The sequence below is a fragment of the Leptinotarsa decemlineata genome, unplaced genomic scaffold (genome assembly GCF_025532065.1).
Source record: "Leptinotarsa decemlineata unplaced genomic scaffold, Ldec_3_MD MMD2_P_RNA_scaffold_8, whole genome shotgun sequence".
Classification (NCBI taxonomy): Eukaryota; Metazoa; Arthropoda; class Insecta; order Coleoptera; family Chrysomelidae; genus Leptinotarsa; species Leptinotarsa decemlineata.
Genome location: NW_027412535.1, coordinates 1,073,100 through 1,088,332, shown reverse-complemented (window position 1 = coordinate 1,088,332; position 15,233 = coordinate 1,073,100). Strand labels below are relative to the sequence as shown.

General features: G+C 37.0%; 1 protein-coding gene and 1 long non-coding RNA gene across 2 annotated transcripts in view; one reads left to right on the top strand and one right to left on the bottom strand.

The window, feature by feature from the left end:
* The window catches only part of LOC111511015 (intermembrane lipid transfer protein Vps13), a 1,108,316-nt gene that overhangs the window by 607,665 nt on the left and 485,418 nt on the right, over nt 1-15,233 (bottom strand). The window contains 1 exon segment of the mRNA XM_074170346.1: nt 2,226-2,409. Within this exon segment, the coding sequence (XP_074026447.1) occupies nt 2,226-2,409 (184 nt within the window).
* The window catches only part of LOC141480419 (uncharacterized), a 113,969-nt gene continuing 104,063 nt past the window's right edge, over nt 5,328-15,233 (top strand). Inside the window, exon 1 of the long non-coding RNA XR_012464328.1 lies at nt 5,328-5,519. This is a non-coding gene — a long non-coding RNA (uncharacterized lncRNA). The remainder of the gene's footprint in view (nt 5,520-15,233) is intronic.

The window sequence follows — 15,233 nt, the reverse complement described above, 5'->3', positions numbered from 1 at the left end:
GAATGGCTACTTCCAGAAAGTAGCATCTTTAGAAGACTATGTATGTTGTATACTGTCCAAAATTGAATAAAATTTGAGAAAAAGGAGTTTACAATTCTTCCAATGTTCCAGCAGGTTTCGAAAGTACTTGTTTCTTGAGGTTGTCCTCATAATTTTTATGTTCAATAGAAATTCTGGCATAACAATTAGTCGATTGCGTAATGTTATTAAAACTATTCAAATTTTTCTTCACTATTGTTCTTAACTATTGTGGAAATTTCTCGATTATCGCTAGTTCTATGAGTATTGAAACTTTTAGCGAACATGACCAAATTTTTCCAAGCAGTAAAAGAATTCTTGGATACACATTCGTTAATTAATGTTGTGAGGGTGATGCCTTCGGAACACGTTTTATAGAATGTATATTTCTTCCCAAATCCGATAAATGGATATGGAATGGAACTTCTTTGTTTTCAGGGTCAGATTCTTATTCAAAATTATTGGAGTTTCCATAGGAACTTGTACTATTAACTGATTTATATAATGAACTTTTCGCATGTGTCAAATATATATTCAATTGGTTTGATATATCGTGATCGGGATATTTCTTCTTTTGTGACTTTCTTGTATCGTTCAAAATTTTGAATGTCACCCAACATCAGTCAAATTGTCAATTGAATTAGTTCAGAAAAACCGTTTTTTTTTTCATTAGAATATGCACTAGATTTTTATATACAATTATCCAGAACTTTTTGTCCACAAAAATAATGTATGATATCGGTGGGAAATCTATGAATTCCAGAAAAATCTATGGAGAGATGAAAGCGCTGACATTACTTGTAATGACATGTGTCAAAATAATTAAAAATAGAAACGAGTTGAAACATTCTCTTGAAGTCAGTGAAGCGAGAGTTCTGATGAATTGTGAGTGGAGAGGCATACGTCCTATTTTATGAAAAGGATTAGGCGAAATCGCACCTTTAAGATAACTGAGAGTATGTTTATTCAAGCTGCTGTACCAATAGATTAGATATTTATATGATTTGAATTCATAGTGTTATATTGTTTCAATTGGAAAAAAACATATTATATTCACTAAAAGGGATTAAAGTTATTCAGAATTTCCAGAACTATTGTTCATAACTCACTTGATACTGTACTTATGATGCACGTTATTTTCAACACCTCGACACGTGTTTCGATCACCAAGGGATCATCTTCAAGAGGAAGATTAAAATTTTTAATCTAATTTCCGTGTACAATTGAAAATAATAAAATTGTCAGCTGTCACGGGACGCCTGGCAAAAACATCCATAATAATATTTTGTGACATCTGTGATAATTGTTGGGTACTGAAATATTTATGAAAAATATATATACATAGAAAATGTCAGTGTCTTCAATATATTAGTGAACTCAAGAATCTTATTGCATTATATTACTGAAGATATCAAATTATGAATCTCAATAATGAATGTTTCAATATGAATTCCACCATCATTAGAAAATTGATTATTTGATTTTTTAATGTTTCCGTTGATAACAAATAAAAAAATATTCGTGCGCTATTCGCTATCAGCTTATTTTGAAATACAATGTTGTCAGTCTTCATGAAATTCATTCTTTAAGCAAGTATTCCAGTGCATTATTTCATTTCATATGAGAATGAAATTGAAATTATTTAGTAATCAATTTAAAAATATTATTTGCTATGAAAATTGTAATCTACCAAGAATGTAGATTTTACATTTACTGACCCTTGAGACAGACCCAATATACATGGGCTTAATGCACATTTTAATTATAAAATATAATTAACTTACTGATGATTAGATAATGTGATTTTGCTTTCTTTACAGGAGACTGCTCACTTTTTAAATCATCACTGTCAGACATATTTCATTTTCAATTATTTTAAAAAATGACACTATTGTAAATACTATATGTATACGAGCTCAGTGTGGCGAAAGAGAACGTAAAGCCAAACCAGTGGGAAGAGAATCGCATAGTCGCTTGTGAATAGGGACCCGTCGCCACGGCATGAATTGCTACGCCAGCAATCGGTTCAACGTGCGGCTACAGGAGTTTCACATCAAAAAATTGAATATCAAACAAAAAGTTCGAGAAGTCGAACACTCATTTTGATAATTGTTAAAGTTTTACCAAACATAACAAACTATGAAATTTCATCTAGACTTCATTCAGGCCTTGCATACATAATCTACATGACAATTAATGAATCCTACCTGTTCTTAAAAACCAGTAGTCTTTCTCTTGGAGTTTTTTCGGCTGCCATAAATCTGTATAGTTGAAATCTAGATTGGACTCTTCTTTTTCAGTTTCCTCAGTTTTTGTCATTGTTACCAAAACTCTATTCAGCAGATCAATTGTGCCTGGAGATACACTGACGTGAACATTAGTTACCAATAGCTGAAAAATCATTGAAGAAAAATAATTAGCATGTATTTTGTATTCTTCAAGTGGGAGATAGTAAATATTAGGCAATCATTGATAAAACAACATTTTTTTATTCTGCTGTAGGGCAGATGCACCGTTTGTGGCCACTTTAAGGAGTTTGGTGTCGTCGATTGAAGCTAGACCATTAATTACATGACAATTTTTCACTTTTATCACATTAAAGGAAACTGTTTTTGAAAGACGGGCATAATAATATGGTATACGGGTTGAAAAGAGATAGATTTAATAAAATTCTAGTTGAATACAATTTCGCCAGTTGTGGCCACCTTTTCACCAGTTCTGGCGAGGAAGAGATCCGGTTGTGGCCACTGAGAGTTCAAAGACCAGGCCATAGGAAGGTAGGTACCTATATAATGATCATTTAATACATATTTTATTAAAAATCATAAGTAAAATGCAGAATTGAGTGTGATAATATTTAATGTTTACTTTGAAAACAACAAAAATAACAAACAGATGCATATACCTAATAAAGAAATTATTATAGGAATTGCTTCATTTCGGGAACCGACAAAGCCCCTCTTGTATTCATGATATTAGGCTCATTTATTTTCAGAATAATATCCTTCCTTTCATACCAGAGGAGGTCCGGTGGATCAGACCATTTCCAATGATTTATCCCACTTTTTTGCATTGCACAGCAGTAATATTCAACAAATGAATTTATACTAAAAACTAAGTTATTAGTCGATTTTTGGTATCTGTTAACATTTTTTGTACTTTTATCATGCTATCGGACTAAATTCTGGATGACGTTTCAAGAAGGACTCAAACCATTTTCTTCCTGGTGTTTTTTTCATAACTTTTGGATCTACTTCACATTCTTCTATTATTCTTCGAACAGAATACATTAGGCCTTCTGTATTCATAGGAAAACCCTTAGCGGCACAATCAAGTATCCAAGTTACAATTTTTTTTCTCTGTAACCAGTCCCAATTCACATTCAGGTCCTACTCGTCTCCACTCATCAGCCGTTTTGCCTTCTAGTCTATTTCTTAAAGATGTCCTTGGCACGTTAAATTTTTTGGCAGCTGTAGCCATTTGCATGTTTTCTTCCCTAACTACTTTCAAAGTTTCTCTCATGGAATTATCTGTGTATTGGAATAACTTTCTTGAAGTTATTTTTCCTGTAAAAGAAAATACCTTTTTATCCTTTTCTCATGCAGTTAGTTTGAGAATTATTATCTCTTTCTATCACGTGGCCACAACTGGATTTCGTGTTCCATTTGTGGCCACTAAGTGGCTACTTTTAGAACGACCAGCCAATACGCGCACCATTTGTAGCCACTGTTAATTTGAATATTTAAAGGTTACAAAGCTACTTGTGACAATTGAAATAACTTAGGAATGAGTTACAAAAGTCAAATAACACCTATGACAACCATCAGTTTCATGTAATTTCATCAGAATTTGCTTTGAACTTACCTTGTTTCTTAAAAAACTCCTTAAGAAAAACACGAAATGCCACCATCATCAATCGAAAGCTGAATTTACACTGAACTTTGGAGTGCGCGAAACACAGAACGTTGCATTTATAGTCCGAATAATATTAAAGAAGTGGGAGAACTGAAATGTTATTGGCTATTTTTATGCCAAAGAGAAATATTCAAGCATCTTTTCGCGGCTGGCCACAAGGGGTGCAATGGCCACAAACGGTGCATCTGCCCTACCACCAGCTATAAACTTATAAACTATTATTTTATAATTTTATTCGATGTGTGCTCAGGTAATATCGTAATGCTCCAGAAAATAAGTCGAATCAAGTGGTTTAATAATGAAAATATTCGGATTTCTTATATAATTTCATTGTGAATCTCACAACAAATGATTATACGAGTTCAGGGAGTGAAAGGGAAATCAACAGAAGTGCATAATGAAAAGTTCGCTACCATTTTTCGTCGCATTTTTAAATGAGAATAAAAAATATTGTTAAGTTATGAAGGAGGACACACACTTGAAAATTGTTGTGCGGAATACCGATGAAGTTATCAACACCATAAAACAACTCCCGGACAAAATAAATACAAATAGAAATGACTTGAAAACTTCTAGGTATTGAAGCCAGGTAAGCGCCCCATCTTCCCGTGAACGAGGTACTATCCAACCGCAAATTCGAATGACCAAATTTTCCATATAAGAAAGAAATCTTCACGTATAGTAAGGAATACTTAAATACTGACTGTAAATCATCTGAAATAATAATTCGCTCAGGCCAGTCTCAACTCACCTACACTATAAGTTAACGGACCTATCAGAAAACAAGCAGTCCCCTGGCTAATACCACGAAGCGGGTAGGATCAAATCCGACAAGTGGCAGTGCAGAATTCTTCACAGAAGCAATGTCTGCATATGCTATTGGCGATGCAACTGCTGGGATCGATTCTCAATTATTGGAACGGGCACACTTGCAGACCGGTTACGGGGTATTTGGCCTCTCGTCAGTACAAAGTAGTGTATATCATCAACATGAAGTCTATGATTTCCAATAATTAAAAATCGAATTCTTTTAGGAGTATCATTCCTCTGTCTGACACCTGTCGGGTGTGCCTTCGTAAAATTAGCCAGGAGACTAGTTGCTTTCCGATAGTTGTCAGTCCATTTACCTACAGTGTGGGTGAGTTGAGATTGGCCGGAAACAGTTTTTTTTTTTAGATAATTTGATTCATAGCCAGTCTTGAGATCAACCAATAGAAAGGAATGAATACTAATAGAAAGAAATAAAAACTCCTCAACGAAATAGTGAATACTCAGATTTCATTTATGATTTCAGTTTTTCCCGTCTCCTACGTACACATTCTTCCAGTTGGTCCTATACTCCATAATATTTTTTTTATATATATTTACTTTCTAAATAAGACTTTGTCATTCGTCGGACGGCGGTGTACGGTGATAGTTGTCTCCTTAATAAACATAGTTAATTCATTAGATTGCAGTACAAAATAAAATATTTTTGCTGAGTAATATTAAGTGGCAGTGACATTATGATAGCTAGAATAAATATTTATTAAATTAGTCGGTGTAAAGTGCATTTTGGAACGGATTTATTTTATAGACAGTAAACTGTGAGTACCCAAAAGCCAATTTTGCTTGAAAGTGATACGATTGATAAGAAAACCGCAATCTAAATATTTGCCCATTTTTGCTGGGACCAAAGAACTTATCAGTTATTTCGTGTTTTTTGGTGAATCCAAATTGTTTGTGATGAGCACCACTAATGATGATTTATACAAGTTGATTCAGAAAGGAAATGCAGAAATAAAGCAGGAAATTAGGGCCTTACAAGATCATTTCTCTGCTGAAATTGAAAATTTAATTCGTAAGAACTCCGAACTTGTAGTCGAAAACACACGTTTACGAGAGAAAATTCAGAGCATTGAGCGTCGGCAAAAAAAATATAATCTCATAGTTTATGGGATCACTGAATCCGATAATACTTCTCATGCAGATATAATAGACCTATGCACGAAAACATTGAACATCAATTGTTCACTGTCTGATTTTAGAGATATCTATCGAGTTGGTAAGAAATCTGAAAATAAAATTCGGCCGGTAGCTATTGAAACTTTGAATTATCAAATGAAGTTGGATATTCTAGCCAAATCAAAATTATATAGAGAGAATTTGACATCGTAACATACACATTGCTTTGGATCTTATTTCTGAGGATCATAATGCTAATAATTTTTATTAAAATACTTAAGACAAGTGAAAGTCTACGATACAACATCTAAAGTCGATTTGAAAAGAAGAGTACTCACTACGAATGGAATAGAATACACATATGAAGAATTGCAACGTACTGCGGAAGACGGAAAAATTCTTACACTTTGTTTCTCAAATTCGGATTCCGAGTTAGCCAACGAAGAAAATAAAAAGAGAAAAATCCAGTCTTCTCCTGGGAATTCGGATCACCCCCGGAAAATAACCACTCGGTCGGTATCCCAACGTCCAAAATATTAGAATTCAATCATTTCATGGAAATAGTGTGTGTAGATATATATTATATTCTACTTCCGTGTTTGCATTCACTGATTTTTTGTTTCAATTAGATGATATTTTTTTTTATTAAAATGAAATTTGGCCACATGAATTTACGTTCAATATACACTGGATTCGATGTGCTCCGGAATACGGTAAATAATAATGATTTTGATATTCTAGCAGTATCTGAAACATGGCTAAGACCTAATTGTGATGTGTCTATGTTCCAAATACCTTCTCACAAATTTATTCATGTAGCTAGAGGTACTAGAGGTGGAGGGGTGGGACTTTTCCTTAAGAAATCTTTTCGTTTCAAAATCTTAATTAGCGAAATATATGATAATATAAAAAAATTGTGGGTCGAAATTAAATACAACTCATCTGTTTATATTATTGGTGTTATATATAGGCCTCCAAACACAAATATTTCTGACTTCATAAATGACCTTGAAGAGAGCCTAACCATAGTCGCGCTGCTGTCTGACAATATAATTTGCATGGGAGACTTTAATATTAACGGGTTAGACATTACAGATAGGAATTATATCCATCTCACAGACATCTTAGATACTCACGAATTGAAACAAATTATAAATTCGCCAACAAGAGTAACACAATCATCATGTTCTCTGTTGGACTACATTATCGTTCACGTTAATTTCAAATGGTCTGATTGTGGTACAATGGACTTACATCACGTTTCAGATCATTTTCTAGTTTATTGTTATGCTCCTGAAATCATTGTAAAACACAACCCTGTTTCGCGAGCTATGATTTATGAACTATGCTCATTTTACAAATGAGTTAGAATCAATCTGCTGGAATCCCTTGTATATTTCAGAAAACATTGATGAAAAAATCAGTTTTTTTTGTTTTCAAATCCACACGTTGTTCAATAATCATGCACCATATGTCACAAGAATTTTTACCAAATCTTATACACCATGGATTACAGACAATGTGAAGTTTATGATGAAAATAAGAGATAGAGCCAGAAATAAATTTAAAAAAACCGGTAAAGCTGAAGATTGGAATTATTATAAAACTCTTAGAAACTTCACTAAATCTGCTATTGAGCGAGAAAAGAAGGCTTATCTAGAATACATTGCCTCTAATAATAACCATAATAACTTTAGAGATCTATGGTTGAAGCTCAAAAAACTCGATATTCATAATAAAAAACCTATATTGAATCTTCCCTCCCATTTATGTGATCCTAACAACATGAATGATTTTTTTATTGCTTCGCAACAACAGTGTAATAAGGTTGACCCAAATCTGGAACAATTTTACAGTAATAATGTGAATGATTCTATCACATCATTTCTTGAATTGACATTGATTACCGAAAATGAACTGTTAACCTTCATGTCACAAATAAAAAGTAGATCAAAAGGAATAGATGATCTCGATAATTCTCTCTTAAATCTCTGTTGTCCACCTATAGTGCCCGTTACTTTACATATTATAAACTTTTGCTTGGCGAAGAAAGTTTTCCCAAGTATGTGGAAGCAGTCTATCGTGGTACCAATACCCAAAATTAAAGAACCTAAGGAATTCAAAGACTTGCGTCCTATAAGTCTTCTTCCATTTCTTTCTAAAATTTTGGAAAAGGCTATTGCTCAACAGCTGAGAAACTACCTTCACAACAACAATGTACTTCCAATCATGCAATCTGGTTTCAGACCAAACTATAGCTGTGCTACAGCTTTATTGAATATATTAGATGATATCGTCGCAGCATCGGATAGAAACGAAATCACTGTCCTACTATTGATCGACTTTAGCAAAGCTTTTGATACATTGAATCATCAACTACTTCGATCTATATTACATTATAATGGACTTTGTCAAAGCACTTTGAAATTTTTCGATTCATATCTTTCACATAGACAACAAATTGTTAGAGTGGAGAACCACATGTCAGATTTCAAAAATACTTCTTCAGGTGTCCCACAGGGTTCAATTCTTCGACCTATCCTCTACATAATTTACACCTCCCATTTGACAACCTGTTTGAAAAAACTCAAATATCATATGTATGCCGATGATACACAGTTGTATTATTCTTTTACTCCTGACTCTGTACAGCAAAGCGAAAATATCATTAATGACGATTTGAATCAATTCGTTAATGTATCGAGGAAACATGCCCTGGAAGTTAATAATTCCAAATGCTCTATGATTGTATTTGGAAGGAAAGTCGCAAGGTCAAAACTTAGAGATCTAATCATAAAAATTGATGACACTGTTTTACCGGTTGTAAATCAGGTTAAAAATCTAGGAGTTTGTATCGATGATGAACTCAAATTCAAAAAACATACTTCAACATTGATTCAAAGAGCATTTGGGAAAATGAAAGTATTATACCCTCATAGGCATGTCTTGAGCCTAAAAACCAAATTAGTCATTTGTGATTCGTTGGTATTATCTATTTTCAATCATTGTGACGTAGTGTATCATTATTTTCTGAATAAAAATGAGCAACAACGAATTCAAAGAGTTCAAAACTCTTGTTTGAGATTTTCATACGGTATCAAGAAAAGAGAACCGATTTCTCATACACTCAAAAAAGCTAGGTGGCTGAAAATGTACGATAGGCGGACTCTTCATTCTTCGACATTATTTCATAAAGTTATTGCCAATAGAACACCTCAAAACCTTTATAACAAAATAACTTATCGAACTGATATTCATAATGTGAACATCAGGCACAAAATGATTCATGTTGTTAGACACTCCATAGAACTATTCAAAAGGTCATTTACATATACGATAGCTGAATTCTATAACAACCTACCACATTTCTTTCGGTCGAAATCTGTTTCCAGTTTCAGGTACTGCCTGAAAAAACACCTTCTGAAAAATCAATAATACCCGAATATATTCTATGACACATTGGCCCGTGTAGGCCATAGCTAAAATATTTGTAGTATCCTTATGTTTGTATCGATATCCGCCTCATAAACTGAATGTTGTACCCGCTATCACAATTCAAATTTTATTTTAGGTCCTTTGTTATTTATTTTTTTTTGTTTTTCATCTTTTTCATTTTTTTTGTAAGGTGCAAGAGGAAGAATGAACTCTGTTCAATCTTGTATCCTATTGACAAATTTGTATTTTGTTTTACTCCATATTGTATCATTTTATTTCAGCTGTCAATAAATTCATTTATCATTATTATTATTATTATTATTTTTTTTTTTTTCACCGTAGTGTGCGCTGGTCAGGCCCTATCCCCCGAAGCCCCGACACATTCGGGAGGGCGCGCCAGCATAATCAACCAATGACCACTCCCCACACCGTGGGGTAAGTGATCATTGGGTCCGAGAATCATGTGCCCTGAGCAAACGCAGTGAGCCAAGAATGACAGCCTTCTGCATCTGTGCGGCTAAGATTTCTGCCTTAGTGCGGCAAGCCGGTATGATTTTTAGATTCGAGAGTAGAGAAGACATCATTCCACCAAGGACTCCAACAATCAGAACGACCATCTTGACAGAGTGATCTGGATAGAGTCTGCGGAGTTCGAAGAGAAAATCTCGATATTTTATCCGTTTTTCCTCCTCTTTTCTGACGATATTCGTCTCGCCAGGAGCTGAAAACTCCACGACAAATATCGTTTTGGTCTGGTGGTCGAGAAGGACTACATCAGGCTTATTAGCTTGTATGAGCCTGAGGGTGGGGAACGAATAGTTCCAATAAATTCGGCACTTCTCGTTCCCCACAACGGATTCAATATCCCCCGGAGCGTAGGGCAACACCGGTGTCTCGTCAATACCGTAAGAGTGCCGTAGATGGTAATATAGCACTCTTAGGGCCGCGTTATGTCGATGGATATAGGCTGAGACCGCATATGCTGGACATGCTGATAGCAAGTGCATTAGGGTCTCGGGCGCCTCGCGGCAGGCCCTGCACCTTGTGTCAGAAACCTCTATACCCATCACGCGACTGCGGTAGACTAAGGTGTTGAAGACACCATCCTGGCAAGCCATGATGAACCCCTCAGTTTCCGACTTCAGCCCACTCGACCTGAGAAAAGCGAACGTCAGGCGCTTTGATAAGCCAAGGTCTTCAATGTTATTGAAGAAGACCCCATGCATTGGCTTATCCCTGTGTGTTCGCAGAAGTAAGGTGATCTCTGCGGCTTTTATCTGAGCTTTTTGCTGAACGGGTTCCAACTCGGTGACAGAGTTGTAGTCACCTCGTTCAGAGTCGAAAACTATACCGAGTTCATCAGCTGCTCGAGCAGCTGCCCTAAGGAGAAATGCTCCAATTCCTGCTCTCTCATGGTCACGGACCATGCACAGAAGGGGATCCGAACTCCTGACGACTTTACAGGCTGTATCCAGTACCATTCTGTCATGTAGACACTCCAAACTCAAAAGTCCACGACCTCCCTGTTGTCGGGGGAAGTATAACCGTGGAACGGACGATTTGGGATGCAAACTCCTATAGAGATGCATCATTTTTCGGGTCCTTACGTCGAGTTGATACAGCTCCTCCCGAGTCCACTTCACTACTCCAAACGAGTAGAGTAAGATTGGAACGGCAAGCATATTTGTTGCAGCTACTTTGTTCTTCCCCGACAGTTCCGATGACCAGATCTGTCGAAGTTTGTGCTGATACTTGCCGCGGAGAGAGTTTTTCACTGCAGTTACCTCTTGTGAGTGGCGTTGTTCCACCCCGAGGTAAGTATACGTCTCTCCGGCATCCAGATGGTGTAGGATGCTTCCATCTACGAGCTGCACATCCTCTCCGTAGTCCCCGCATCGTCCTCTTTTGAGATGAACCATTGCACATTTGTCTATCCCGAATTTCATACCGATAGCATGCGTGTACTCTTCCACCACCCTCAAGGACTGATGGAGATCCTTCTCTCCAGAGGCATAAAGTTTAAGATCATCCATATAAAACAAATGGGTGACCTTGTGCCTCCGGTTTCCAGGAGTGCCACAGTTATATCCTCGAGTCTTTCTGAGCGCAACGGATAATGGCAGTAGTGAGATGCAGAATAGAAGGGGGCTGAGGGAATCACCCTGAAATACACCCCTTCTGAAAGTGACCCACCTTGTTTGAACTCTTGCTTGACCAGATGTTATGGTGAAGCGAGTTCGCCAAAGTGGTATCAGTTGTTCAATGCATCTCACTATGTTGTCGGGTACCGCAAGGCATCTGAGCAAATGCAAGATGAGCTCATGCGAAATTGTATCAAATGCCTTACGGTAATCGATCCAGGCCATAGAGAGGTTACGCTTATATTGTATCGAGTCCTGCGTTACACATCTATCGATGAGCAGGTTCTCTTTACATCCAGCGACTCCTCTCTTCGACCCTCTCTGCTCATATATCCGTTCGAACACTCGGTCAACTGCGGTGAGTATTCGTGTGTATAAGATGCTTGTAAACAACTTATAACACGAATTCAAGCATGTTATCGGTCTGTAATTCTTAGGAATCGACAAATCTCCGCTTTTGGGGATAAGAACGGTCCGCCCCTCGACAAACCAATCCGGAATCGGCTGCTCTCCATCGAGCCATGAGTTGAAAACTCTGGCCAGATGGCGGTGGGTACTTGGTAGTTTTTTCCACCAATAAGTGTTCAGCCCATCTGGGCCTGGAGCAGCAAAGTTCTTGGAACCAACGAGGGCCCTTCGAACGTCATCCGGGGTTATCGGGTTGCGCAGTTCATTGGGCTCAGGCTGTCGAAGCTCTCTGTTGAAAGCTTCGAACTGCGCTAGGGCTGGAGTGTCTAAGTTGAGTGGCTGCGGGTGTTCATAGATATCCTTCCAGAAGGATTCCACCTGATCAGCGGTCGGCGGATTATCCACAACACGTGGAGGCTCTTGGAATAAGCGGGAAGGTTTATTATTATTATTATTATTATTATTATTATTATTATTATTATTATTATTATTATTATTATTATTATTAAGCAATACCCGAGTGGTATTCGTGAGGATAAATGCCAAGGCGTGAGTGTATTTGCGGCGCCGATGCCAAAAGGAGAAAGACAGCGAAAGAGGCAGGAATGGCAGCAACTTTATAGTTGCTGCCAGTTGCTTTATAGTTGAACCCTCCTGCTCTTCCACTCCACCTCCAACAGCAAGGGCACTTCCTGCACTTCCTGCAGGAAAGCACCCTCACGTGAGCACCAAAGAGATTGAAGAAGACGCGAGCGACAGTAATGTCGCTGCACCCTCGTGGCGGCCGCCGTGAGACACCTCAAGATTGTCTTCGTAGATGAGACTAACCCGTATGGTAAGATTATTTTAGAACGGAAGAATTTTACAGAAAACAACTGCTGGAGGAGCTGGACAAGATCATCTTCTCCGCCTCCAGCAGCAACAGTAAACCGCCCACGTTCAAGTCGTGGACATACTCCGGTGAAATCATTAGAGTGGTCTACGATGACGACATGACGCTAGAGTGGCTGAAGAAAGCCACAATGAATATCAAGCCATGGGAGGAGGCATCATTTGCGGTCGTCAGTATGGATAAAGCGCAGAACCCTGACCTGACAGTAGCAATATGGTGTGGCTTCACCTCCACCAAGAGGTGAAGGTGAAGCCACAAGGACATCTCTTTATCTTCGGGATCGGAGACGACGATATGGCTATCCTAAAGAAGAAGTCGATGAAGATAAGCTACGCGTTTACCTCATTGACTATATGGGTAACACGAAAAGAAGCAGAGGGAACCTCTGGAGACCCTAGATCCTTGGAAGTCAAGCCATCTAAGGTGGTGATGGTGAACAATGCGAAAAAGAGATACCAGTGAATAAGATTCGGATGCATTCAAATACTGAAACACAGAGAGTATGTTTCAATGTATATAAGAATCACATCTCAAGTTTGGTTTCAAGGTTAACAAACTATTATAAGCAACATCAGATTTGACCGGAATTCCTTTCTCAGCTGTACGTAAAATAGTTAAAAACAAGCCTTATGAACGCAAGACGCGATGCGATACGGAATAACCAAATCCAAATCCTTTAGTCTAATAAAATCATTGAAAAAAACAATATACAACTGTTACAAAAGCAATGAGTTGCCTACAACTGGAATCATAAGGAAATTAAATACATTCCGTGCATTGCGGAGGAAGTAAAGGATGGGTTCCGAATTCTTTGAAATTATGTGGAAAAACCTTGATGACTGCAATGTTGACTATCATAAGAACATGTAAGTCTGCGTCTGTATTTTCGACATTTTCATCAGAAAAATAATCAGTATTCAACATAAATTCATCATCACTCAGTATCTTATTTGGTTGAAATGGCTTTTCCAGACTTGAAATGGCTTTGTATTCGGTCACCAAACAAACGTTTTTATCTGAACATTTTTCAATTACAGCCTTGCATCAAGAAGGTTTGGTGCCTCTGTAATCCCTGGCATAGTCCAATTATAAAATTATCGTTACGCCTCCCCAGAAAAATCGTTTGTTAGATTCTTGGGCTTTCATCATATTGTTTCTAACCTCTATATTGCTCTTAACAATTTGCTTGTCTTATTGTTTTGGCATGATAAGATCCAAACGAGTTCTCAAAGGTCTTCCCAAAAATATTTTTGCTGGTGTTTCACCAGATGAACAGTGAGGAGTGTTTCGATAAGTTAACAGACATTTACACAACAATAAATCGATATTTTTCAGCTGATTATCAGAAATTTCTTTGAGTAAAAATTCCTCAACTGTCTTCAGCGAGTTCTCCGCAGCTCTATTAGAAGCAAGATAGTAAAATGATTTATTCCATTACTTTTCATAAACAATTGAAATTCTTCTGAAATTAGCTGAGGGCCATTATCAGACACTAACATAGAAGGTAAAACCAATTCGAATAAACAATTTCCTTAACTTTACAATTGTAGATGTCGTAGTGACTGAATTCATGGAAAACACTTCCAGCCACTTCGAAAACGCGTCAGTTACTACTAAAAACATTTTTTTGTTTTAATGAAACAATATGTGAATGCGTTGCCATACCCCGTTGGGGATTGGCCATGGTTTCAAACGTGTTTTTTTCGGAGTAGCGCGCAATTTGTGACACTCAAAACATTTCCTAACCACTTCCATCACTTCTCGATTCAAAGTGTGCCACCAGACGTATGATCTTGCAAGTGATCTCATTTTAACAATTCCTAGATGACTGTTGTGTAATTCACCTAAAATGATATCATGTAAAGAGGATGGGACAATCACCCTGTGACACCAAAGTAACACATTTTCATCTAAATTAATTTCATACCTACGTCTGAAGTATGAATTTATTGTCTCATCAGAATTCACTGGCCAACCATTTTTTACATAATCTAAAATTTTGCTCAGTAAAGGATCAGCACGTGTTTCATGTTGCATAGCACTGATATCAATCGGTAGTGTCATAGAACTTGATAAATAACTCAAATTGATATGAGAACCCTTGAATTCTTGAAGATCGTCTTCACAATCAGAAGTCGAACCCCTCTATGTTCTCGGATGTATTAACAAACTTTATCGTAAAATCAAAACCGCTCAAAAAATAAGCGTATCTATGTATCCGATTTGCTGCCATTACTAAAACACCATTTTTAGATCCAAAAATAATGACCAAATGTTTATTATCACTAAGTACCATAAAGTGTCTACCATATAAAAACTGATGATATTTTTTAACTCCAAACACTATTGCCAAAGCTTCTTTGTCCAACTGTGAGTATCGTTTTTCATACTCTGTTAATGTACGAGACACAAAGCAAACGGGTCTCAATATACCATCCTTACATTTTTATACAAAACAGCCCCTAACCTATATTCACTAC